Here is a 27,925-nt window from a genome sequence, read left to right as displayed (position 1 = left end):
GCCAGAGCAGCCCCTCTGAAGATTCACTGGCTTCCGTGGTTCTCCCCAAATCTAGGGTTTACAAGGTAGCCGAGATGCTCACACAGGGAGAGAGAAGGATATACTCTGCACAGAGAACAGAGGTAAAAGGGATCAGCTGGGACGTCTCTGGATTTGAGGAGAAGGAAGGCGGCCAAGGGCAAGAGACATTCATGACGAGTCTCAGTCAGGGATGCGGGTGCTGCTCACAGGCCTCTCTGCCGCCGCCCGCACGCTCCACCCACGCACAGGGCTCACACGGCTGAGCTGCCCGGGCCTTTCCTGTCCTCTGCCTATACCTCTATCGTTTCTTCAGCGGCTAGAGGCTGGTCTCAACACCCCTAGCCAGAAAACAGGCAGGGGATCCTGGGGCCAGCGATTACCAATAGTGAGCACGTTATTATAAAGACGGAGGAAACCGTGGCTTTGAAAAGGGATGGGGGGAAAAGGACTAAATTTTCCAAAATGCAGATTTTTTCTTCTACCTTCCCCCATCATTTGCGCAATTTTTGTCAAGTCCAAATGTAATTTAAAATGAGGTAGGTAGTTTCTCTCTACTCGTGCCTTCATCTTTGTCTTGACTGTTGAGGCCTGTGCCGTGAAAGCAATAGTGTCCCGTGAAAGCACTAGTGTCCCGTGCAGGGGGAGCACCAAGGGTGGCACCAGTGACTGCAGGAGCTTCTCAGTTGGCTATTTTCTCAATCTCGTCCAAGTCATCTGTGTCCAGTCTTTCTATTTTCTTATCTGGGGGAAGGAAAAGAGAATTCAAAGAGACCAACATGGGGTTACAGAGACACACACTCAGGGAAGGAACAGCACAGCAGGGAGGGAGGAAACACAGGTCTCTGCTGCCTAGGAACGTGCTGTGCCTCTGGCCACAGAGATCCTTCACTGAACCCCAAAGGCTTCCAGTGACTGAGCAAGGGACACAGAGAGCAACAGCCAGAGCCCCAGGCCCCTCAGCCTGGCCAGGGGGGACTGTCATTCAAGTCCCTGAGCCCTGAGCTCTCCAGGTGTGCATTTGAGAACTTCCACATTGTCGGGAAGGAGGGGAATGGGACAGAGACAAAGGCCTCTCTCGGGGCCACGGGAGAACCTACCCTTCACCCTCCCCTCCCCCCCGGACTTGCCCCTGTAAGGGAAGGGCCCAGCAGGGGACACTCCCAGGGACTCACTGAAATGCTCCTGGATTCTGTTCAGGATGTTCATGCTGTGCTTGCTGTCCACCATGTTCACGGCCAGGCCCCTCTTGCCAAAGCGGCCGGTGCGCCCGATCCGGTGCAGGTAGGTCTCGTTGTCCGGGTTCCCATCCTTGTCCACGGGAAGGTCAAAGTTGATGACGACAGACACCTGTTCCACATCGATACCTGCATGAAGGAGAGTTGGACAGGAGTAAGGATGGGAGACAGAAATCACTGTTGTCCACAGTCAGGCCTACACACACCAACCTCAGGTGGAAGGAAGAGTCTGGGATGGGCCAGCTCTGGGATTCAGACAAAGGGGCAGGTAGCAGAACCCAGAGGGAGAAAACAGAACTGTGGCAGGTGCTGACCAAATTATGAAATCAGCCATCAGGCTCCAGAGAGCCTCTGCTGGATACCAGTATCTGGAGAAGCAGCTAAAGCCTCCCTGGGGGCCCCAAGAAGAGCAGGTGCCGTTCTAAGCCACCAAGTCAGGACTCCTGGCTTCTGTGAAAGTTCTCCTCTGCCTAGGGAATCCAAACAGGCTCTCCTAGAGAACAGGATCTCCCGCAAACCACCGGAGTGTCCCCCAGACGAGGATCTCTCTCGCTACCCTGAGCCTGCAGACCAGGACACGGTCTCTGCTCACCGCGGGCACACACGTTGGTGGTGACCAGAACCTTCTCTTTGCCCTCTCGGAAGCGCTCAATCACTGCAGCCCTCTGCTCGACCACCATCTCACCACTCAGCAGAGCCACCTGGTGGCCTTCCTTTGAGAGCTCTGCTGCCAGCCAACTAGCTGTTTTGCGGGTCTGGAAGGAAGAAAACATTTCAGAAATGAAAGTACCTTAAGAGAATACTTTTGATATGGAAGACTACTAAAACTTAGCAGTTAAGCATTAAATGTCTTAAAATTGTTAACATGATGTGGTATAAAGAAGTAACCATGTCACCTGGGTGCTAATCTTAGAAAAATATTTAATCTTAATATAATCACAAGGGGGGGAAAATCAGAGACATTCTAAAGACTACTTACTAGTCTGAACTCTTTTTTTTTTTTTTTTAAGATTTTTTGATGTGGACCATTTCCAAAGTCTCTATTGAACCCGTTACAACATTGCTTCTGTTCCATGCCCTGGCCCCTTGGCCCCGAGGCATGTTGGATCCCAGCTCCCTGACCAAGGATCGAACCGGCACCCCCTACACTGGAAGGCGAAGTCTCAACCACTGGACTGCCAGGGAAGTCCCTAGCCTGGACTCTTCAAGATGTCCATGTCATGAAACGTGGAGAAACTGTTATAGATTAAGGGAGTCTCAAGAGAGACTAAATGCAACAGACAATCTCTGATTGGCTCTTAGGTTTAACAGCAGCAGCCAAAAGCAATAAAGGCCATTTTGGTACACATGGGGAAAGTGGCATATGATGGACTACAGAGAGGACACTCGCTGCATCATTGTGAAAGGTGTGACAGTGGTACTGTGCTCATGCAGGAGCACGTCTCATTCTTAGGAAGCATTTAGGTGGGAAATGTCCTGATATCTACAACTGGCTTTAAAATGCTTCAGCAAGGGACTTCCCTGGTGGCGCAGTGGTTAAGAATCCACCTGCCAGAAACTAACACACCACTGTAAAGCAATTATACTCCAATAAAGATGTTAAAAAAATAATAAAATGTGCATAAAACCCTTACCCTAGAAAGGGACACAACAAATTTAAAATAATTACATTAGGCAAGATTTGTTTATATTGAATTTCTAATTCTTACTGTTTAAAACTGTCAGGTGCTTTATTGATACTTTCACAAAATGAGAAATGATCAATTTCTTTGATGGAAAATCATTAGTGCTACATGGTGCAAATCACCTGATAATTTAATAATGTAAGGCATGGCTTCTATCAAATTACATTTCAGTAGACGAATAACATGCTTACAAAAGGTTTTTTTTATAGTAAGTATTTATATACACTCATACTTTCTAAATATACTGAGTTACATTATGTCTGGAATAAAACAGTGAATCAAAAGGATCTATACTGCAGTTTTCTACCATATATGGCATTAGATATATATCCCAAAGCAAAATAACTGAAAGTATTTTATTAAATAAAAAAAAAAAGAATCCGCCTGCTAACTCAGGGGACATGGGTTCAAGCCCTAGTCCGGGAAGATCCCACATGCTGCAGAGCAACTAAGCCCGTGCGCCACAACTACTGAACCTGCACTCTAGAGTCCATGTGCCACAACTACTGAGCCCATGCGCCAAAAGCCTGTGCTCCGCAACAAGAGAAGCCACTGCAATGAGAAGCCCGCGCAGCAAAACGAAGAGTAGCCCCCACTCGCCACAACTAGAGAAAGCTGGCACGCAGCAACGAAGACCCAATGCAGCCAAAAAAAAAAAAAAAAAAAAGATTCAGGAAAATGTACAGATATCCCACACACAAAAGCTTATGGATAAAGCAAATGTTGACAATAGGTGAAGGGCATGAAAGTGCTCATTTCATATTTTTTTCATCTTTTCTGTAGGTTTGAAAGTTTCCATTTGAGTTTGGGAAAACAATGCCACTCTAAAAAAAAATTTTTTTTAATCTACAAGTATTCCAATAATAGAGTAAGAGTTCTCTTATTCTTACATCACTTAACAGAATTTTGATGTTTCCTTCAGCGATCTTAACTATTCCTGAAAAATTATTTTGGCTATTATAAATGGGGTCTATCCTTCCATTTTCTAAGTGTTTGTGTTTGACACTGGAAAACTACTTATTTTCTAGTAATTTTCTAACCAACCATCCTGTTTAGTTTCTTATTTTTCCTACAAACATCAGTTGATTTACTTGGGTTTTCTAATGTATCACCTACAAATGATATAAAGTTCAGGAGACTCTATGCTTAGACTATATATATGCCTCAGGATACTAAGAAGAAATTGTTTCTTACATCTTCACAAACCACTTCCTTTCCAGCCACAGGGAAGGAACCTGGTGCCCCAGCACTACGTGGCGCTGGCTGAGAGGGAGGGCGCGGGGCCACACCCTCCAGTGGAGCTCCTCCCCCACAGGCCTCCTCCTGCTGCTGCTGCTACTCACATGGCAGAAGATCATGGCTTGAGCAATGGTGATGGCCCCGTAGATATTACACAAGGCCTGGAACTTCTCATCTCTGCTGTTGCACAGGACGTAATACTGCTTGATGGTGTCCAGTGTCTCCTCCTCGCGCTTCAGTTTGATGATGTTTGGGTCTGGGACCACTTTCTGGGCAAATTTCCAGACAGAGTCTTCAAAGGTGGCAGAGAAAAGCAGCATCTGGCAGTTCCTGGGAAGCATCCTGCAAGGGAAGGCCCAGGTGTTTGACATGACCCTGACCGAGTGTTTCACTGGAAGGAACAGAAGCACAGCCTCCCCAGGCTTGGATGACCTGCGTCCCCAGGAAGGTGGCAAAGCAGGGAGGAGCACTGCAGGGAGGAGGGAGGAGCAGACGTGGGGCAGGGACGGGTGGTGGTAGAGTCCCTAAGTCTCCTTCCTCAACCCAGGCTGGGGGTATGGTCAGTGCGACATGGAAACGGCCCACCAAACTAATGCCTCTGAAAGCTGCAGAGTAAAGAACCTGGCAGGGGGCAAGAAAAGGAGGGTGAAGTAAAAGGAGATGACGCTGCAGATCAGGAGGCCGAGAAGTTCCTCCTGGCTCAAGAGTTCCTACCTCTGGATGCGGATGCTCTGATCTTGGTGGCCCTGAGTAGCTATCATCACGTCAGCCTCATCCAGAACAAACACCTTGATCTTCTTGGGGTCAATGAACTTGAGCTTGGAGCACCAGTCCAGAACGGTTCCAGGGGTGCCAATGACAATGTGCTCACTGATCTTCTGACCTCTTTCCACTGTGGAGACAAGATGTGCTCTGTGGGTATTTCCATGGCTAAACCCGCTTTCGAAATGAAAGCCTCCTTGCCCATCCTTCCAGAGCTAGAACAAGTTAATTCCAGATTTCAAAACACAGGAGTGTTACCCAAAAGTTTTGTGTTCTTCTACTATAAAATGGGCATAATGACACCTATCTCACTGCACTGTGGTCAGGATTAAATCCTACACAGTCAACCCTCCTCCATGGGTGTTAGTTTCCCTTTTTCTACTTTCTCCTGTAATTCCCCATCACCCAATTCTTTTTCTTTAGCATAATACTTACTCTTTTTATACCATCCCTTCACTCATGGTTCATTGATTTCCTTATAAATTGGTAGTTTTGAGTCCTAGGATCCTGGCCCAGTGATTTTTTGCTTTGTTAGACATTCTAATTGTGTAGACAGTTTTCCTAAGTACAAATTCTCTTTGATTGAAAAAAACACATTACTCTCAAACTATAGCTGGTGGGAGTTGAAACTGATATAACCATCTATCAAAATTACTAATGCATGTAGCCTTTGACCAGTGCTTCCACTATTACAAATCAATCCTGTATGTACATGAATATGTGTGAAATAACATATATGCAAGGATATGCATGCATTAAAACATAACTAAGCAAAATACGACACACCGAATGGATGACACCAATAAAAGTATAAAACTGTTTAGGAACTGATGTGGAACAATCTCCAAAATACTAAATGTGAAAAAGAGGTTGCAGAGCAATTTGTATACCAATAGGGGCAAAAAAGAATACATGTAATATATGTACATGCGTGTGTGAGTGTTCTATCTATCTCATCTATCTCTATTGCCGTGCCATGAGGGATGCAGGATCTTAGTTCCCCGACCAGGGATCGAACCCGTGCCCCCTGCAATGGAAGCGCAGAGTCTTAACCACTGGACTGTCAGGGAAGTCCCTACACGTTATCACATTATCACTTGCCTGTGGCCACACAGACTATCTCTGGTAGGACATGTGAGGAACGGGTTAGTACTGGGTGCCTTTAGGCAGGCAGAACCAGGCGGTTGAAGGGTATGGGAAAAGAAAAGTTTCTACCATATATCCTTTTCAATTTTGAAACATGTGAATGTCAACTATTTTCAAAACAAAATTTAAAGATCGAGGAGAAAGGGACTTCGGTCAGGAATTCATTAACTCCACTGGAAAAGTTTTAAATGAACTCTTCAATACATTGTGGTTCTCACTGTCCACTGCCCATCAGTCTAAATTGAACTTTAAAAAAAATGATACCTTAAATAGTTAATATACTAATCCTTCACACAGTGAAGTCCCCTGTTATTATAAAACAATCTAGAGAAGATCCATGTTGTCACAAGATTCTGGTACACTACACTTAGCTGCACCTATCAGTGTAAGACATCAAACACACACAAAAATACTAATAATTTCTGGTTAAAGTACTCTTTCTGCATGCTGAAACATGATGGTTTCCTCCAGGAAAAGCCCTTGTGTGATTATTTGTGTGGTAACTGTACTAGCCGTTTTTGTTTGTTGACTGACAGACAAACTACAGAAAATCAAACAGGGGGAGTTCCCTGGCGGTCCATTGGTTAGGACTCTGCACTCTCACTGCCGAGGGCCCAAATTCGACCCCTGGTCGGGGAACTGAAGTCCCACAAGCCGCACAGTGCGGCCAAAAAAAAAAAGAAGAAAGAAAATCAAGTAGGGAATTTGATATACATTTTCTTGAAAATGAACAAAGAGAGCCTATCTCTAAATGAAAACAACTGACTGTTATTTGTTGTCATGATAACGTTTCAGCTTAAGGGAAAATTAGAATTTTGGAACACTTCTATGTGCTGCTGTAGGTTTGAGAGTTTCTCCGTGTATAAACTCCTCTGAGTCGGTTGGTGGTGATATTAATGCATTTTAAATGCTATTTAAAATTCTGTATTATGAAATATGTCAACATTTGGAAGATCAGCGTAACTCAATAAGACAGTATTTTCCAAATGACCAAGGTATGATGTTAGAAAATCACAGTTGGGCAAAAGATGCATTCAAAGTGCAAGGGAGACCAAGGAATTTTAATGTAACAGTATGAAGAATTCATTAATATGATTTCAAATATCACATGGCAACTAACTTTTAAGTAATTACCATTTGTTAATAAGTTTTGGTATGGCATCCAAAAAAACAATATCTAAAATTATAAGAAAGGCTAGATTTTCTTCATATTCTTCCAAAGTAAGTACTTGGGGTCCTCAGTAATGTTTAAGAGTGTAAGAGAGTAAAAAGTTTAAGAACCGCTGCTCTAGGCGATTATAAACTGCTGGGTTGAAGGGATGTCTCTCTTTTCCATTTTTCTAGGTAATGCCAACTGCTTCTGGAAGTCAGTGTGCCAATGTATACTCCCCACTGGAGCACATGAGCCTTCCAGTTCTTCTACATCTTGGTCAACACTTGGTTTGTCAGACTTCCTCATTTCTACCACCTGAGAGGCATACAGTGGTTTCACCTGACGTTTCCCTGATGACTAATGAAGCCCATCATCTTTTCACGTTTACTGGCCATCTGAATTCCTTCCTTTGTGAAGCGTCTGTTCAACTGGGCCTCTCTCATCCATTTTCCTATTGGAATGCTTACTTTTTTCTCATTGATTTGTAGTTTCATATATTCTGATAACTTCTCCATTACCCATTTTCTACCTGCCCTCCTCCCATTTTAACCCATATTTTCTACATTCTGCAGAACACATGAAAAAAGAATTGGTGGAAGGATTTCTGATTTGGTAAAAGCAAGTGAGCTGTACGTGCTCTTAGATTACTCTTACTAAAGCTGTGCTTTACTTTTAAGGAAAGGGAACTGACCCAACCTACCATCTTCAGTGCTCATCCCTCCCTTGTAAGCACCTTCCAGCACTCTGGATGCTGAATTCAAACCCTGGCTCCTCAGTGAAATACTCCACACTTTAAGAACCCCATGACTCATGCAGGGATTTTTTTTTTTTAACAACTTAAAATCTTATTTTAGGAGTGGAGAGAATTGTTAACAAATCAGCAAGTATTTAAGTAGATTTGCTAAAGGCAACACTGGGCTCCAAGGTCAGACTGAACTAGAAAGTTGAATATCATCATCTCATCTTCAAAATTCAAATACCCGGGCTTCCCTGGTGGCGCAGTGGTTGGGAGTCCGCCTGCCGATGCAGGGGACACGGGTTCGTGCCCCGGTCTGGGAGGATCCCACATGCCGCGGAGCGGCTGGGCCCGTGAGCCATGGCCACTGAGCCTGTGCTCCGGAGCCTGTGCTCCGCAAGGGGAGAGGCCACAACAGTGAGAGGCCCGCCTACCGCAAAAAAAAAAAAAAAAAAAAAAAAAAAAAAAAAAAAATTCAAATACCCAACCACCCGCCCCAACTCACGGCCTACGTCTTGCCCCTTTATACTCACATTTATTGCCTCGAACAGCATAAGCAAGCTTTAGTTCTGGATGAAATCTGCCCATCTGCTCAATCACTTTTCCTGTCTGAAGCGCCAGCTCATATGTTGGGGAGAGGCACAGACACTAATGGGCAGATCATAGAAGATGAGTTTAGGAGAGGCTTGTAGTAACAGACAACAGGCTCTAAAGCAACAAGTACACTGATGTCATTACCACTTGAACAGTGTAGGAAACCACATCCTCGTCAACCAGGCCCACATTTCAGCTGTAGACAGAAGCCTTCAATAGGGAGCCCTGTCTTGGCAGATGCCTTCAGAAGCCACTGTTTAAGGCTGCTGCTTCCAAATCAATTCTACCCAGGTAAGGGCCTGGTGCACCATTGGGCTCTGCCTGAGCAACAGTCTGAGGCATCAGACGCATTCAGACCGTACCAGGGGCACCCTCGTTAGACAACCCCCCCAGATGGCGCAGCCATTCCCAGGACGAGCAAGCCAGGGCCCCCAGGATTCCACCCGCTCACCTGGGGGTATCTCTCTGCTGGTTCCACTCGGGTGAGCATGGCCAGGACGAAGGCAGCTGTTTTACCAGTACCAGACTGAGACTGGGCAATCAGGTTCTGTGGGCTGGATGAAGGAAGAACAGAGATGAAAATAATATTGGTTAATAACAATCAAGTGTTGGGACTTCCCTGGTGGCGTAGTGGTTAAGAATCCGCCTGCCAATGCAGGGGATACAGGTTCGAGCCCTGGTCTGGGAAGATCCCACATGCTGTGGAGCAACTAAGCCAGTGTGCCACAACTACTGAGCCTGCGTTCTAGAGCCAATGCTCTGCAACAAGAGAAGCCACGGCAATGAGAAGCCTGCGCACCACAACAAAGAGTAGCCCCCGCTCGCTGCAACTAGAGAAAGCCTGTGCACAGCAACGAAGACCCAATACAGTCAAAAATAAACAAATTTATTAAAAACAAAACAAAAAACAATCAAGTGTCCAAACGTTCTTTCTGGGTGGTAGGAATAGGGATTTTCCCCCCTTCATGCTTCTATTATCCAGGTTTTCTGCACTGAGTACAATGATAAACTTTTTATATGTTAAAAAAACCCTGCTTAAATATTAAGTGAAATGATGATTATTTTAGATGGGCTCACACTAAGAAATCCTCATTCTAGACTCTAGCACAGCTAGAGTGCCCTAGTTTTATACCCCAAGGGGCCTATGGAAATTAAGACTACAGAGTAACATCTGTGCCCAGACAAATCCCTGAGCCATAATGTGTCTTCAGGACTTGGCCCCTACTATGTGCTCCCTTTTCTCATCTTTATGGAAAATTTAAGAGAACAAGTCAGATGCTTTAGAGGGAACTTTCACATTTCACTTCAGGTAACCCAATGTCATGGGAATAGGTGGCATTTTTTTTTTTTAATTTATTTATTTTTGGTTGCGTTGGGTCTTTGTTGCCACGTGTGGGCTTTCTCTAGTTGCGGTGAGCAGGGGCTACTCTTTGTTGTGGTGCGCGGGCTTCTCATTGCGGTGGCTTCTCTTGTTGCGGAGCATGGGCTCTAGGTGTGTGGGCTTCAGTAGTTGTGGCATGCGGACTCAGGAGTTGTGGCTCACGGGCCCTAGAGCACAGGCTCAGTAGTTGTGGCGCACAGGCTTAGTTGCTCCACGGCATGTGGGATCTTCCCGGACCAGGGCTCGAACCCGTGTCCCCTGCATTGGCAGGCGGATTCTTAACCGCTAAGCCACCAGGGAAGTCCTAGGTGGCATTTTTATCATTAAAAAAGAGGGACTTCTCTGGTGGTCCAGTAGTTAAGACTCCGAGCTTCCACTGCAGGGGGCACAGGTTTGATCCCTGGTTGGGGAACTAAAATCCCACATGCTGTGTAGTGCAGCCAAAATATAAACAAACAAACAAAAATAATACAGTTGAATGAAAAAAGTTGCTAAAAAAGTATGATACCATTTATGTAAGGTTTAAAAATATGCAAACTTGGAATTCCCTGGCAGTTCAGTGGTTAGGACTTGGCGCTTTCACTACCGAGGGCCGGGGCCCGGGTTCAATCCCTGGTCAGGGAACTAAGATCTCACAAGCCACGCAGCGTGGCCAAAAAAAAAAAACAAACAAACAATGAAAGCAAACTACGTAGTAAAAGGATAAAGAAACATGAGAGAATAATGACCCACATCAGTGATGCTCACTTGGGAGGGGGAGGGGAGGGGGCTGTGAATGGAGGGAGTTACATGGGGGCTACAACTGCCAACTAGATTAATGGCAGCTTTATTTCTTGGCAGGATGGGGTTACGGAGATGTTCCTGGTATTGCTCCTGATATTCTTTGCAGGTCTCAAAAATTTCAAAATTATTAAAAAACAATAGCAACAACAACAACAACAAAAAAACAGTTTTTAAAACTGCATAGAATAACAGCACTAACTTTTTCTATCAGTTTTTATTAAGTGGAAAAGGCAGAAACTGTATTGAATTGCATCTGACTCTCTCTGCACTTGTCTAAGCTGTTCCCCTGAAGAAGCACGTTGCTCTCAACACCCCATCTTGTGCTCAGGAACACTACAGCTCTTGGTGGAAGACGTTGAACCCAGTTCTGAAGAGGTGTACCAGGGTCCATATACTTACGGCTCAGCAAGCATCATGGGTAACGCATTCTCTTGTATCTTGGATGGTCGATTGAACCCCATGGCATAGACTCCCTGCAGAAGCTGTGGTTTCCTAGGAGGCCAGGGAGAGAAAGATGGATTCCTAGTTGTTGAAATTGTTTTAAAAGCCTAGAATTTTATTTTTCCCTATATCTAGCAAAGAATGATACTTCCTGTCAGACATATTTTCCTGTGCCTTAAAAAATACTAACTAAAACAAAACCAAACCAAAATCTTTCCCTAGTAAATCTTAATCTGAAACTATTATGCAATTTATAAAATCTGGGCTAGTTTCCTTTCTTGGAGAAATTAATCTTTCAGGAGACCCACAAATTTGGTTGGCCTTGGATGACAAACATTCCCAGGATACTGGAAGAATGGTACTTATTAATTCATAGTAGAAAATAAATTATAAAAGACATATCTAAAAATAAACACTGCTTACTATGCCGCTAAGATACAGAAGTCCCTTTAGGGAATGAGATTTCAGTTTTCATTTCTCAGTGCAGATGCTCCACTGAACCACAGTCATTTTGTGTTCCATGGGCCTTCCAAAGCCAGCTGTGCAAGAACTCGGGACAATTGAGAGGTAAGAAAATTGATTCAGCCAGTTTCTAGTAAATAGGTAAAGGGAGTTCAGTTATCATACTGAACTTTACAAGTGATTAGATTTACTTATTATGTCTAGTCAAAATCAAAACTAGAAAAGCACCAACTTCTTACATAAGTAGCCACACAACAAATATCAAATAAAGCTACTTTTGTAGTACATTTATAATAAGCTCTCTGCTACCTCTAAATTGACAGGGTGTTTGACAAAAATCCCACCACACTGTTTTTAAAGAAAAGTCAAACCAAGTCAAGAGTGTTCTCTAGGCCTTCCTTAGAGTTTAACAGGCTCTCTAAAAGGCAATTCTTCTGGCATATGGTGGTTCTCAGACACAAAGAACTTTGAAAAGTAACATCCATTTGGAAGAAAAGGTTGTGAAGCTTAGCAGATTCTGATTTGGTTGCCAAGGAAACAAAGTCACTACTGAAAGAGGACTCAAGTGATCCAAGAACTTTCAGTGGCTCATTATTTTTCTTTTATTTTGCAGATCTTTTCAGTAAAAAATAGACCAAGTATATTAGGTGACCTAGGTTTTATTCTCTGTTTCCTTTGGCTACTAACAATTAAATCAGAAAGAACTTGCCTTTTCAAAGAGGACAGTTCATCACTGGTTGACCTGAGAACTCCAGTCCTTTAAATGAAAGGAACTTAAAAAGACCACTGATACTTGGAAAAGCAAGCTGTCAGAGCACATCTAGCTGCTCGGACAGAATTTATGAATGGAAGCAGAGATGACAGACTTGCTGAAAAAAGCCTTTGACAGAGAAAATACACATAGAAAAGTATAATGTCCTGAAAATATTCAAAAAAAAGGCCACATTTAAAAACCTTGCTCTTAGCTATTGCTGCATTAACAACTTGATTTGGTTCTAGTTAGCTCTCTTATTTTAAGTGTCTCTTACTCTAAAGTGGTGGCAATAGTTGGCAGAAACGTGGCCCCTATTTGCCTACAGTGGGCATATGATAGATTTTGCTGAACAAAGGCAAAGAATCCATTCATTCCACCACTTTCTTATTCACTAGCTATTTTCTGTCAATGATTGGAGTCCTGGCAGGCAGCAAGAATGGTAGCTATGTCTTGTGTTACTCATAACACCCACAATGACCCTAAATACCTCTTTACTAACTTACTGAAGGAAACGCAAAACTTGGCATAACATTACATAATTCTCTGCCTTTAAAACAAGGACATGTTAGAAGTCATTCTCACCACAGTGCATAAGTGTGCACACTTGAGGCTTAATTCTGGGTTCTGGATTTTTAAAAAAATTCTGGAACACTGAAGGCTGATTTCCACTGCAGTTACTGGGAATCCTGCACAGGCTTCTTGGACAGATTTTATAAAAGATAAACTGTTCTTAACACTGTAAACCCTATAGTCTAACAAAAGGGCTTACCTAATAAGAAATGTTCCTGACATCCAGAAATCACCTGTCAGCCAATATTTTATTGAAAGTTCTAAGAGCATAAAAGAAAAAAGACTTTCAGCTATGATGAATAAATTTGTGGCATTTAAAAATCCCTAAGGAGAAGAACTGGGTAGCCAAGAGACAAGGGTGGAGGGAGACCATCACTTTTTCATACTTTTAAACTTTTGAATCATGTGAATTATTAACTAGTCAAAGAAAGTAAATATACTAAGATTTAAAAAAAATAAAAGTAGAAAGTAAAATTCCCACAAGATCTCTGATATGCTAAGTCTTATAAAGGAGGGACTAGCAAGGAACAGTTGTTCAAAGGAACGGATACTCACAGCCGAAGCTCCTCGAAGGACTTCACCGAGTAGAGTGGGGAGTTTGGATCTCGCTGCAGGACTTCCACTTGGTTGGTGTTATCGACAAGGTTGCTTCTGATCAGCTTGTTGAGTAAGGACTGGGCGGCTCTGTCCTCTGTAGGAAAAAACCAGTAGATCTTCCTCATACTCACTGGGCAAACCCCACCCTTGTGAAACCTCTCTCCCCATGTCTGCACCCACACCTGAATGGCCCAGCAAGGTGGGAGAAAAACATAATCACACCAAAAGCTCTCACTTTAAACTCCTGACTGCTAGACTCAAGTGGGCTGAGCTGCCCAGCAAGACTTTGTTTCTATACGCCACTTATTCACTCTTCTTCTCTCTTCAACTTCTAACCTCTCCACATTCTCACTCATCTAATGACCCTGCTACTCACTTCCCTGAGAAGTGAACGTAATCAGAAGCACCTCCAAGCGCTGCCGTGACAACCCACACACCCACTTGCGTTTGTGAGCGTCCTTTCCACCTTCCCTGCTGTAACTATGGATGCACCGCCATGCTCCTGAGGCTAGCCCCTCTACTTATACAATGGGTCCCATTCCGTCTTTCAGACAAGGGTATTTCTCCCAGCAGTGACCTTCTCTCTCGCATCATCAGTTTCTCCCTCTAATGGATCATTCCCACCAGCATGTATACACGTTGTAACACCTTTCATCATAAATGTGCTTCCTCCTTTATCCCACATCCCCATCCAGTTACTGTCCCAGTTCTCTGCTCCCTTTTATGGAACATTCCCTGACAGGGCTGTCTATACTCATGTCTTCACTTTCTCTTTACTGAAGAGGTTTTTTTAACTTAACCTCCCCACCTGACCTCAACAGCCCTTGTCAAGCTCACCAATGACTCTACACTCTAAATCAACTGAACAATTTTTAGTTCTCTTAACCAACTTATTACCTATATATGACTCCCTACTTTTGAAACACTTCCTTCTTTTGGTTTCTGGGATACCACTCTCTTTTGGTTCTCCTTCTATCTCACTGTTTTCAATTTCCTTGGCTGATTCCCCTCATCTCCTTGATCTTATAACTCAGAATGCCTCTGGCTCCAGAGAGGCACGTCCTAGGTGATACTATGTCTCTTGCTACAGGGTTTCAAAGATTAGTTACCTTTATCTTCTTCATCTGTTTTCTCTGGAGTGGCATTAGTTTTGATAACACCTACACAAGAAAAGTTATCATAATCAGAAAGGCAAGTATCAAATCCACTCAAAAGGGGACCTCCCTAGTGGTGCAGTGGTTAAGAATCTGCCTGCCAATGCAGGGGACACGGGTTCAAGCCCTGTTCCAGGAAGACTGCACATGTGGTGAAGCAATTAAAGTGGTGCGCCACAACTACTGAGCCTGCGCTCTAGAGCCTGCGAGCCACAACTATTGAAGCCCGCGCGCCTAGAGCCTGTGCTGCACAACAAGAGAAGTCACCACAATGAGAAGCACACACAATGCAACAAAGAGTAGCCCCCACTCGCCGCAACTAGAGAAAGGCTGTGCACAGCAACGAAGACCCAACACAGCCACAAAAATATATAAATAAATAAATTTATTTAAAATAAAAATCCACTCAAAAGGTGGAACAATATAAATATCAAACCTTATTTAAGTGATCAAAATTTAAATAGTTGGCGTTTCTATACATTTAATGGATTTTTATTCCTAGGAAGTTTAGTGCATAAGAAAATTTCAAATTTCTAGAAATGCTGGCTGACTTCAGAGTGATCAGATATGTCACCTCTGACTTATTTAAAATAGAGCATTAGTATAACTATATTTAAACTATAGCATTATGTTAGCAGACACAATTAGACATGAGAAAGAAAATAAAGTTATTAAAAATTAAAAGGAAGAGGTAAAACGATCACTTTTTTAGATTACAAAAGATTGTAAACTTGCAGGACTAAGAGTATCAACTTAAAAATGACTACAAAATAAGATATCTCAGTAAAAGATAAAAGAGCTAGGTACAAAATAAATAAATAGAAATCAGTAGCTTTTATAAATAGAGATATTATTGAAAAGATCCTCTTTATAACACCAACTAAAAAGATAAAATAGTGCACCTAGAAATAAAATTAACAAAAAATATGTGAGACTTATATGAAGAAAACTTTAAAACACTCATAAACTAATGCAAAGAGATAAAGCTAAAAAGCTCATAAATAAATTAAAATGGAACTCTAAGATATTCAATTAACCCAAAAGAAAGCAGGAAAAGAGCCAGAGAAACAAAATATAAGGGGACAAACAAACAGTAAAATTGCTAACCTAAACCCAACCACATCAATAATTACATTAAATGCAAATGGATAAAATACTCCAATTAAAAGACATATTATTAGAATGGATAAAAAAGCAAGATCCAACTGTCAGCTGTCTACAAGAGGCACACTTTATTTATTTATTTATTTTTATTTTTTTGCGGTACGTGGGCCTCTCACTGTTGTGGCCTCTCCCGTTTCAGAGCACAGGCTCCGGAGGTGCAGGCTCAGCGGCCATGGCTCACGGACCTAGCCACTCCACGGCATGTGGGATCTTCCTGGACCGGGGCACAAACCCGTGTCCCCTGCATCAGCAGGCGGACTCTCAACCACTGCGCCACCAGGGAAGCCCCACACTTTATTTTTAAATTTTTTTAAATTGAGGTATAGTTAATTTACAATATTGTATTAGTTTCAGGTGTACAACATAGTGATTCAAAATTTTTATAGATTATACTCCTACAAGAGACACACTTTAAATATAAAGACACAAATAAGTTGAAAGTCAGTGGATGGAAAGAGATACATCACGCAACCAGTAAGCATACGAAGGCTGGAGTGGCTCAGGTAATGCAGATTTTAAGACCAAAATCACCACCAGAGATAAAGGATATTTCTAATAAGAGGTCCATTCATCAGGAAGACATAAATGTGAATGTACCTGGCAACAGATCTGCAAAACACAGGAGGCCAAAACTGACAAAATTAAAGGGAGAAATAAGACTATTCCACAACTGTTGTTGGAAATTTTAACACTTCTCTTTCAACAACTGGAAGAACTAGACCAAAAAGCAAACAAACAAAAAACAGTTAAGACATAGAAGATCTGAGCTAACACTATCAACGACGGTGGCCTAATTGACATTTAGAGGACACTATATCCAATAACTGCAGAATCATATTTAATGGTTTCTGATCAAAATGGAGTTAAATTAGAAATTAATAAGATACCTAAAAACCCCCCAAATATCTGGAAATCAAACAACACACTTCTAAATTATCCATGGGCCAATGAAGAAACCAAAAGGGAAACTGAAACTATTTGAAGTATATGATAAAAAAGAAGAGGAAAGTAAACCCAAAGTAAGTAGAAGGAAAAAAATACAGAGTAGAAATCAATGAAATAAAAGACAAACATTCAAGAAAATTAACATTGCCGAAGCCTAGCTCTTTGAAAAGATTAAAAAAACTGATAAGTCTCTAGGTAGACTCATCAAAAAAAAGAGAACAAACACATACCACCAGTAATAGAAATGAAAGAGGGGACATCATATATGCTACAGTCATTAAAACATTCCTAAAGGACACAAAAAGGGATTTGAAAAAAATGGAAAGACTTAATCATAGGTTTTATAAAAAGACTCAATAGCATATAGATGTTAAGTTATAAATGTAACATGGTCCTAGGAGAAATACTAAAAGATTCTTTGTCTTCTTAGAACTAGTCAAGTTGACTATAACAGAATACGTATGGAAAATAAGAATAGCCAGGAACACTCTAAAAAAAGATCAATGGGGACTTCCCTGGTGGTCCAGTGGTTAAGACTCTGCGCTTCCACTGCAGGGGGCATGGGTTTGATCCCTGGTTGGGGACCTAAGATCCCACATGCTGTGCAGCACAGCCAAAAAAAAAAAAAAAAAAAAAAAAAGATCAATGAATGGGGACCAGCACTCACAGGTATTAAAGCATGTCATAATGCTCCAGCAATCAGGAATATGATCCTGGTACATGAATATGCAAAATAAACTTGATAGGATAGATGAGAAAATGCAGAATTTGGTATATAATACAGGTGGATCTCAAACTAGAGAGGAAGAATGGACTATTACAAAAGTGGCACTGAAACAAATCTGTAGCCATCTTGAAATTAAAAAGGTGAAACACACTAGAGAAAACACTTTGGATCCATACCTCACAATCCACACCAGGAAAAATTCCAAAAGGATCAAAGACTGAACTACCAAAACTGACTCAAATTCCAGAAATAATAATGTAAAAGACTGATACGTCTGACTATATAAAAATGTTTGCAGAGGGACTTCCCTGGTGGTCCAGTGGTTAAGACTCCATGCTCCCAATGCAGGGGGCCCAGGTTCCATCCCTGGTCAGGGAACTAGATCCCGAATGTAGCAACTAAAGATCCCGTGTGCTGCAATGAAGATCCTGCATGCCGAAACTAAGACCCGGCACAGCCAAATAAATAAATAAATAATAATAAAAAAAAGTTTGCAGAGCAAAAATACACAAGAAAAAAGTCAAAAGACAAAACTGACTGAAGTATTAGCAACTTCTATCACAATCTTAAAATATGAAGTTCTTCATATTTAGAAAAAAGACAAAAAGCTCAGTAGAAAAGGAAACACAAATTCCTTTATACTTATGAAAATATTCAACCTTATTAATGAAATACAAAATGTATTACACTGATCCACCATGTTTTACCTGTCAGATTAGCAAAATTTCAAGTTTTTGACTAAAAATTCTGTGGTGGGGCTGTAGGGAAACACTTTCATGCTTTACTGACAGAAATATAAATTGGTATAATACTTATGGAGGGTACCTTGAAAAATACTGATAAAAAGTACAGGTGCATATGCCTTTGACCATGGATATCCATTTTGGGGGAATTTATCCTACAAACGTATTTGCATACATGTAAAAAGAATTAAGTTCATGGTTATTCCATGAAACACTTTATAACACTGAAAGAATGTGACCAACCCAAGTATCTATCAAAAGATGACTGGTTAAATAAATTATGGTCTATCAACACAATGTAATACTATGCAGTTACAAAACTTGAGTGAGGAAACTCCATTTACTGGTAAGGAAAGCTTGCCAAGGTATGTTGTTGAATGAAAAAAGTAAGTACACTGTGTATACTCTGCCATCTTTTGGTGAGAGAGAGGGAGAGGGAGAAAAATCTGTATTTGTTTTGCATAAAGAAACATTGGAAGTGCAACTGAGATTCTCATACCAAGTGAAGTAAGTCAGAAAGAGAAAGACAAATACCATATGAGATCACGTATATGTGGAATATAAAATATGGCACAAATGAACCTATCTATGAAACAGAAACAGAGTCACAGACATAGAGAACAGACTGGTGGTTGCCAAGGGGGAGGGGGCTGGGGGAAGGATGGAGTGGGAGGCTGAGGTTAGCAGATGTAAGCTATTATACATAGAATGGATAAACAAGGTCCTACTGTATAGCACAGAGAACTATATTCAATATCCTATGATAAACCATAATGGAAAAGAATATATAAAAAAAGTCTGTGTATGTATGTGTAACTGAATCACTTTGCTGTACAGCAGAAATGAACACAACATTGTAAATCAACTATACTTCAATTAAAAAAAAGAAACTTTGGAAGAATATTAAAAATCCAATAACAGTGGTTACTTATGGCATAGGGTGGTATATGGGTTGAACTCTGTCCCCCCCAAAATTCATATGATCAAGTCCTAACCCCCCAGTATCTCAGAATGTGATCTCCTTTTGAGATAGGTTCACTGCAGATGTAATTAGTTAAGATGAGGTTGTTAGGATGGGCCCTAATCCAGTATGACCAATGTTCTTATTAAAAAGGGAAATTCTGGGCTTCCCTGGTGGCGCAGTGGTTGAGAGTCCGCCTGCCGATGCAGGGGACGCGGGTTCGTGCCCCGGTCTGGGAGGATCCCACATGCCGCGGAGCGGCTAGGCCCGTTAGCCATGGCTACTGGGCCTGCGCGTCCAGAGCCTGTGCTCCGCAACGGGAGAGGCCACAGCAGTGAGAAGCCCACGTAATGCAAAAAAAAAAAAGGGAAATTCTGGATATAGACATGCACAACACCATGAAGGCAGAGACTGGGGTGATGATGGCAGAAATGCCTATAAGCCAAGGAATGCCAAAGATAGCCAGCAAACCATCAGAAGCTAGGAAGAGACATGGAATAGATTCTTCCTCACAGCCTTTAGGAGGAACTAAACCAGCTGACACCTTGATCTCACATTTCTGGCCTCCAGATCTGAGACAATAAATTTCTGTTGTTAAACCACCTAGTTTGTGATACTTTGTTGTGGGAGCCCTAGCAAAGTAATATAGGTGGGGAGTGGGATCTGGGTAAATGGTGGTCCAGGATGGGAAGGAGGCCTTTCACTTACTTATACTTTCTGAATTTTGAACCCAGATTAACCTTTCAAAAAATTAAATTAAAAAAAAACTTAAGGAAACATTATCAAGTGAACAGTGACTGTACAATCCAATAGTGATTCTTGATTTTAAGGAGTCAGAAGCTAGATAAAATGTGGAAAACTAATCTATCTCCATCATTAATGAAACCGAATTTACTGGTTCTCAAATCCAGTGCTGACATTTGCCAAATGTGCTAAATGAAAGCTCCTTTCCACGTTGCACCTATGAGTGCAAAGCAGAAGTGCACATGTAGCTTGTAGTTACTAGTGACTCACCATTGGTATCTGGTTTGACTTTCTCCTCCTTGATCTGCAAATTAGTCATCTGAATGGTAATAAAAGGAAACACTTAAGAGTAGAAACACCTGATAACCAAATACCATGAATTACACAATTGACCATTAAACACAGGTTTGAACTTCAAGGGTTCACTTATTCAAGGATAAATGCTACTGTATTACTCAACCCATGGTTGGTTGAATCCAAAGATGTGGAACCACATATACGGAAGGACAATGTTAGTTATTTGGGGATTTTCAACTGCAGGGAGGGTTGGGGGCTCATAACCCCCAAGTTGTTCAATGGTTAACTACATTTATTAAGCTCATGTACACAAGTCTAAATGGTAAAACAAAAAAGGGGGGAGGGTCTTACCCAACTGTTAGGAAGCAATGTTTATTTACTTATTTTTAATTTTAATTTTATTTTTTTGGCCATGCTACATTGTGGGATCTTAGTTCCCCAACCAGGGATCAAACCTGTGCCCCCTGCAGTTGAAGTGCGGGGTCCCAACCACTGGACCGCCAGGGAATTCCCAGGAAGCAACATTTTAAAACATTTACTTATATCAGCCACCCAATAAGCAGAGTGGTCGAAACTAGATACCAAGTATCTTTAGGTCTATATTTGTGTTATTCATAATAACACAGCTAGATTAGGGTTGTAGGTTAAAAAAAGATTTGAAACCAATTCTCAGTAACTGTCTTTTAGGGAATAGCTGATGCTAAATACTAGATTTAAATTCTGGAGTACAGAATCATATCCTTTATAATACTTTTTGATTTATTTGTGGCTGTCAATTTTATACTTCTGACCTGATTCCTCCTGAACTCCAGTGCCGCGTTTCCAAATGCTTGATGGGCACTGTATAGAAAAGAGTTAACACAGCAGGTCTGACTGCTATCCTTAGGAAGGCCAGCTTGCAAAGTTGGCCCCTGGTTGGCATCTGGAAACTTGGATTTGGAGAGAGTTCCCACCATTCCCAGAACCACTGAGGGGTTCACTATCTTTCTAAAAACATGTGCTTTATGATAACACCTGGTTTCCTTCCAGGTGTCTGGAATTTTGGTACCTGCTAGGCAAAGAATGACGATGTGATAGACCCCTAATAAAAACCCTGAGCACTGAGTCTCCAATGAGCTTCTCTGACAACACTTCATATGTGTTGTTACAATCTGTGGCTAGAGGAATTAAGCAGGAATTAAGTGGAGCTTGTGACTCCTCTGGGAGAAGATTCTTGGAAGCTTGTGCCTGGTTTCCTCTGGACTTTGCAACACAGGTCTTTTCCTTTTGCTCATTTTGCTTTTCATTGTAATAAATCACAGCTGTGAGTACAATCATATGCTGAGCGCTATGAGTTCTCCCAGGACATCATTGAACCTGGACACCTCTTGCTGATTCCCAACACAGGTACTTACCAAGTTGTCCTCCTTACCTCAAATTCAGAACAGCCAAACATGAACTCATCACCCTACATATCAAATCTGCTGTTCCTCCCACTCCCCTAACCCTGTTATTAGCACTATATTAATACCACCTTGTGGGATCCAGGGTGAAAACAGTCATCTTTGCCTTTATCTCCCTTTTCTTTTTTTTAAATCTTCATACCTTCACAATTATCTCTTGAATCCATCCCCTCATCTTCACTTTCATCATTCAACATAGGCCCCCTATCTCTGGGCTATGAGAGTAACTTCCACATTGATCTCCTTTCCTTTAGACATCACTCCTAATATATTCTGTTCTCTGCAGTCCAATAAATCTTGCTAGCTCTCAGATCTAATCTTGTCAGTATCCTTCTTAAAAAACCCCAAACCAGCCAAATAAAGCCTTTCATCAAGTTCTTTGTTAAGGGCCAAAGTACATTCCTACGATATTTTCAGTACTGCTCCTACTACAACCCGATAACCTTAAGCTGCAGCAAAAATGAGTTCTGATTCCTGTTCTCTAGGCAAGTCCAGCACTTCTGTGCATTCTATTCTAAAACGCCGTTCACCTTCATCTCTATCTTAAATGATTATTTTCTAATATCCAGCACAAACATAAACTTTTCACGAGGAATTTCCCTGACTTTCCTACTCATAAACATCCTCTCCCCATTCAAAGTTCATTTCTCACATTATTCTTACCATTTTCACAGCACCTCCCACATTCTAGGCTTCCTAACTAGATTGTAAAGCTTCTTCCTAAACTTCCCTGGATTTAGCCCATTTCAACTATCTGCTGAGAAACTGACAATCCTCCCAAAGCAATAAAGGGTGACTGGAGAAGAAATGTAATTTAGGCATTAAAAGGTTACATAAGACTTCAGACTACATGGGACTTCCCTAGCGGTCCAGTGGTTAAGACTCCACGCTTCCACTGCAGGGGGCACAGGTTCGATCCCCGGTCGGAGAACTAAGATCCCTCATGCCGCACCGAGGGGGGGGGTGGGGGGAGAGACTTCTGACTACAAAAAACCCCTATATTCTTAAAATCAATGGTCCATTACCACCAAAGGTAACTTAAAGAACGGGGAGTCACAGTTTACACTATAGTTAACTTCCCACTGAATGGATCTTCATTAATCAAAGAACCAGTATATGAAATTAAATGTCTCTTTAAACACACATGAAACAATTTGTAGTGCCTCCCCCCGTTTGCAGTAGATTGAAACACTAAATATAAACCTGAATCTGTTATTCTGCAAATTGCTACAAACCGCCAACCATGTTAAGCATGCATCTAAAAAATGGTAAAATAAGAGTAGCAGAGAATCACTCAGAAACCAGATGAAAAAGAGAATCAACATTGCGCCTTTTCTTACAATCCCCACTGAGGAGGAGGTGCAGTGCAGAAAAGACAGCATACATAGCAGGGACAGATTTGCCACAGGATAAAAGTCTTTAACTGGCCCAGATCAAAGGAAAAGACTCCATACTGGTCTCTTCTGCCTTAGCCGCAAATCAAGGCTAAGAGATTCCTCCCAGCAAACCTTTAGGGGTGTGTGGGCCACGGCCTGCCCAACCCAGGGAGCTCCCTGGACTCCAAGCAGGGTCGGCTTGGGCCCTCCTACTACGCTCGCCCCGCCTGGAGCTGAAGCCACTGACCGACTTGACAGCCGCTTCCTGCTCGTCCACTGCCAGGGCCCACGAATCGGTGGCCATGGTCCCGGAGGAGGAAGGCCGACTGGCGAAAAACACAACCGCACGCAAGGTAACACCAGCCCCGAACTCTCTGCAGGCGCAAGAACCACACTCACGCGGACCGGAAGTGGCGATGCGCGAAGGTGACGTCAGTTTCCGTCCGGGACGAGACGTCACCGTCCGCGCGGCGCCACGCAGCGCCTAACACCTGGCTTCGCTTCCACCCTTCGTGCCCACACCCGCTTTTTCCGCGGACTTCCCTAGGAGCCACCTCATCGTTCCTGGAAATCCGTAAGTTCTGTGGGGTGAAACTCGTAGACCTCACTTCTTTGCCTTACGTCACTCTGAAGTAACCTAAATTTTATTTTTACGTCTGCCACGTCTCATAATAAATGTGTAAGTCTCTGAGCTGTAAAGCCTTGCGCAAAGGAAAGTCCTAGGAGAAAACTATATGATTCCAGTTTCTTCTGTTAACGAACGAGATAACGTGTAAGACAGCAAAAAAGAAAGCGAAACCAAACGCCCTAAACCCCCATAATTCCACCACAAAAACCAAAAACAAAACCAAAAAAGCCCCCAGCGTTTTCTTTACCTTCTGGGTCCTTCTAATTTCTGTACATATGCATCGTAGCACAGGTGTTTTACATAGTCCTAAACAAAGTACACATACAATTTTAAATTCGACTTTTTATACGGCTAAATATTTTTTAAAGTCAGTTGTCGATTTAATGTCATTGTAGTCCGTCAGTCTCATATCACGTAAATTATCTAAGCCCCCTTTCTCCCCCGCCGTTAGGGATATAGGTTTTTTCCATGTTTTATTATTAATTGATAACACTTCAGTGAGCATTTCCATCCTATCAAAAATCATATTACTTGTTTGCTTCCAGTTTACTTTTTGTCTCTCCCCACTAAAATATTAACTCTTCAAACAAGAGCAAAGACTTTATCTGTCTTAATCACAGTTGATTAAAGCACCTAGAAAAGTTCATGGCACATGGTAGACACCCAATAAATATTTTTTAATGTATGGCTGAATAGACTAATGAAGATTTTAGTTAAAATGTGTTACTCTAGGACACATTTCTAAGCATTGCAACATTTATGTCAAAATGTATGAATGAGGGACTTCCCTGCTGGTCCAGTGGCTAAGACTCGGAGCTCCCAATTCAGGGGGCCAGGGTTTGATCCCTGGTCGGGGAACTAGATCCCACACGCATGCCGCAACTAAAAAAAAAAAAAAAAGATCCCGCATGCTGCAACAAAGATCCCACATGCCACAGCTAAAACCTGGCGCAGCTAAAATAAATAAGTAAATAAATATTTAAAAAAAAAAAAAAGGATAGGGCTTCCCTGGTGGCGCAGTGGTTGAGAGTCAGCCTGCCGATGCAGGGGACACGGGTTCGTGCCCTGGTTTGGGAGGATCCCACGTGCCGCGGAGCAGCTAGGCCCGTGAGCCATGGCCACTGAGCCTGCACGTCCAAAGCCTGTGCTCCGCAACGGGAGAGGCCACAACAGTGAGAAGCCCGCGTACCGCAAAAAAAAAAAAAAAGGATAAATGGTCAGTAAGCACAAGAAAAAGAGCTCATTAAAAATCATTACTTATTAAGGAAATGCAAATCAAAGTCACAATGAGATACCACTGCACACTGGATAGAATGGCTAAAATTAAAGATTGACCCACCATGTGTTGGTAAGGTTGTGGAATGTTAAAAAAAAAAAATCAAAGGCACTTGTTAAAGATGATAACGCAGACTTTACTTAGGACCATCGCCATAAGTACAGGGATGACTGCAATGGGATTTTGCACCAGAGGAGAAAAATTTGGCTCAATTCCAAATACAGCATGTGCAAGTGGGAATTTATAGCCAAGGAACAGGGGAGTGGATGGAAAATTACTAAGAGGAAACATCAGGGTTAAGGAGAGTTTTTGTTAAACTGATGTAACAGGATTCTTGCTGAAGACAGGCCAGGATGATCAGACAACACCTGGGAGATGGTGGAGGATGAAGAACCTGACCAGATAGTGAGGGCGGTCAGATATCAAGGGTGGGCAGTTCTTGTTAAAACTAGATTTTACAAGTGCACAGGTGGTCCTAGGAGAAGGTTCAGGAGCCTGACTAAATGTTGGTCAAGCAAGGAAACTGTCAGGAGCAACTGGAACTCTCTTAAGCCTCTGGAGAGAAGGTAAAATGGTATAATGGTTTTGTATAACTGTTCTGCAGTTTCTCAAGAAGTTAAACCTATACTTACTCTGTGATCCAGCAGTTCTACTCCTAGTTACTATCCAAGAGAAATGAAACATAAAGACTTGTACACAAATGTTCACAGCAGATTTACTCATAATAGTCCCAAACTGGAAACAACCCAAATGTTCATCAGCAGGAGAATGGATAGGGGCTTCCCTGGTGGTGCAGTGGTTAAGAATCCACCTGCCAATGCAGGGGACACGGGTTCGAGCCCTGGTCCGGGAAGATCCCACATGCCGCAGAGCAACTAAGCCCGTGCTCCACAACAAGCGAAGCCACTGCAATGAGAAGCCCGTGCACTGCAACGAAGAGTAGTCCCCACTCGCCGCAGCTAGAGAAAGCCCGTGCGCAGCAACGAAGACCCAACACAGCCAAAAATAAATAAATAAATAACAGGAGAATGGATAAATAAATTTTGGTATATTTATTAAATGGAATACTTCTCAGCAATGAAAAGGAACAAACTACTGATACCCATGATGAAATAGATGAATCTTACAGACATTATGTTGAAGGAAAGATGCCAGACACAAGAGATGCATACTGTATAATCCATTTGTATGAGAGTCAATGTAAGCAGCTCTTTGCAGGAGACCGCCCTCAGCAGGAAGCCCCTTTTCTTGTCACTTTAGTAAAGCTGTATAGTAACGAGCTTTTAAGCCCAGCACCCCCATGCTCTACTCATCAACGGCCCAAGCACACCTTTCAAATCTTTTAGTCACACAAAGCCTTGCCTAACTTGTTGGTCCTTTCCACAGATTAAAGAAGTAGAAGAGAAGAATAAGTGATTAACAGATGACCAGATCTCTTCCCTAGCTTCCCCTTCAGTAATCTCCCAAATAAACTCTGTGATCAAACTGTGTGAATATGATCACATCTAGAGGAAGATCACAAGAAGTTGAGGAGCCTGCACACAGTGGGGGATGGCGACGGCTCAGACCCCAAACTCAATGATTAACTGAGATTACTTCCCTCCTTCCCTTTAAAAGTTTCATGAGCAGAATCTTCGGAGGTGGTTTTTGGGGTATGTTGAGTCCACCATCTCCCCAGATTGCTGGCATTCTGATTAAAGGCACTTTTCCTTTTTACCATTTGTGAGTATTGGTTTTGTAAGCAGCAAGCAGCAGGACCCCCATTCGATAACAGTGAAAATGTTCTGTATTTTTTTATAATGTTCTGTATCTTAATTGGAGTGGTGGTTACACATGTGTATACAATTGTCAAAACTCAGAATTATACACCTAATATTTGTGCATTGCACATCTATGTATATGTCAATTAAAAATAAAACAAAGCAATGTAATGAGAAAATCAAAGTGTAAAAAATAGAGGTAGTAAAACATTTATTTTTACTTAAAAAAAGTGGGGAGAGGGTAAGAATGTTTTCTCAGTTCTTAACTACTGATCAAAACAGAGGGCATGCACACATTATGCTTACAGAAGTAAGAATGCCAAACGCCATATTGTCTTCCCAAGTGACTAGTCTAATTCCCAGCACATCACCAATGGAGTTACTGCTTAGAGACTACATTGTTTGTTAGGAGACAGCGCCACGTTCTAACTCCACGTAAGGCAGCAACACTGAGGGAGACTGCTAGTTGGTTATCGAAGGGAAAAATGCTCCTTCTGTCTTACTGTTATAACAATCGCTTTAAAAAAAATCTAGATCTTGAGGCAACTATCCCTCTTTTTAATCTCAAACACAGCAAAACTTTTCATGACAGTCAAAAGCAGCAGTATCAAGACTCAATTTAAAGTTATTATGGAGGCAGAGGATCTTGCTTAGAGCAAATATTGAAGTCTGGGTGCCCACTACCCTCTTTCCACTGCTGTTTCATTACGAAGTACAGCTGCTCTAGCACTGAGAGGGTGATTCCTACATTGCTTCCACTGAAACACAATTCCTAGAGATAAACGTGGTCTCTGGGGGAATTGAGAATAGGATTTTTCCTTGCATTTGATTTCAGGGTGCTTACTAAAAATTTTTTAAATTTATTTCACTGCCTGCACCTACTGGAAGGGTGATTGGCATTTGTTTGATCCAGGTGAGTGTTCTCAGGGAGGTGCAGGCCGAGGCTCCAGCTGGGACAGTGAAACCAGCCAGCCTGTTTGGAGCAGCTCTGGGCAACAGGGAACCCTCTGCCAAGGATGCCAATACCCTCGTCAGCTGAGGTTTATATCCCTAAAGGACAGCATCCCGCTGGTAGCCACTGAGAATCCCATTCCTCTTCAGATCCGAGACCAACGAGAAGGGCACGTTCTCATGAAGCTGCGAACTAGA

At 42.3% G+C, this 27,925-nt stretch overlaps 1 protein-coding gene and 1 long non-coding RNA gene across 4 annotated transcripts; one reads left to right on the top strand and one right to left on the bottom strand.

Annotated features, from left to right (window-relative positions):
- Positions 1–637: 637 nt before the first annotated feature.
- LOC307066143 (ATP-dependent RNA helicase DDX19A) lies at positions 638–23,416 on the bottom strand (the record flags this gene model as incomplete). Of its 3 annotated transcripts, XM_079723239.1 has the most annotated exons (12): positions 638–762; positions 1,194–1,385; positions 1,849–2,011; positions 4,285–4,522; positions 4,895–5,072; positions 8,511–8,625; positions 9,023–9,125; positions 11,135–11,227; positions 13,518–13,653; positions 14,669–14,719; positions 20,268–20,316; positions 23,360–23,416. In XM_079723239.1, the coding sequence occupies 12 exons, from the start codon at positions 23,414–23,416 to the stop codon at positions 701–703; spliced, it is 1,437 nt and encodes a 478-aa protein (XP_079579365.1). In that variant the 3' UTR covers positions 638–700. The 3 variants fall into 3 exon arrangements, with proteins under 3 accessions (XP_079579365.1, XP_079579366.1, XP_079579367.1); XM_079723240.1 differs by lacking the exon at positions 11,135–11,227; XM_079723241.1 differs by lacking the exons at positions 13,518–13,653; positions 14,669–14,719; positions 20,268–20,316; positions 23,360–23,416 and adding an exon at positions 13,162–13,184.
- A 145-nt stretch (positions 23,417–23,561) lies between these two features.
- On the top strand, positions 23,562–26,730 carry LOC307066647. Its single transcript, XR_013811387.1, has 2 exons — positions 23,562–23,686; positions 26,403–26,730. It is a non-coding gene; the product is annotated as an uncharacterized lncRNA (long non-coding RNA).
- The last annotated feature ends 1,195 nt before the right edge of the window (positions 26,731–27,925 follow it).

This window comes from Hyperoodon ampullatus (assembly GCF_949752795.1).
Source record: "Hyperoodon ampullatus genome assembly, chromosome: 18".
Lineage (NCBI taxonomy): Eukaryota > Metazoa > Chordata > Mammalia > Artiodactyla > Ziphiidae > Hyperoodon > Hyperoodon ampullatus.
This window is presented reverse-complemented; position numbering and strand designations above follow the sequence as displayed.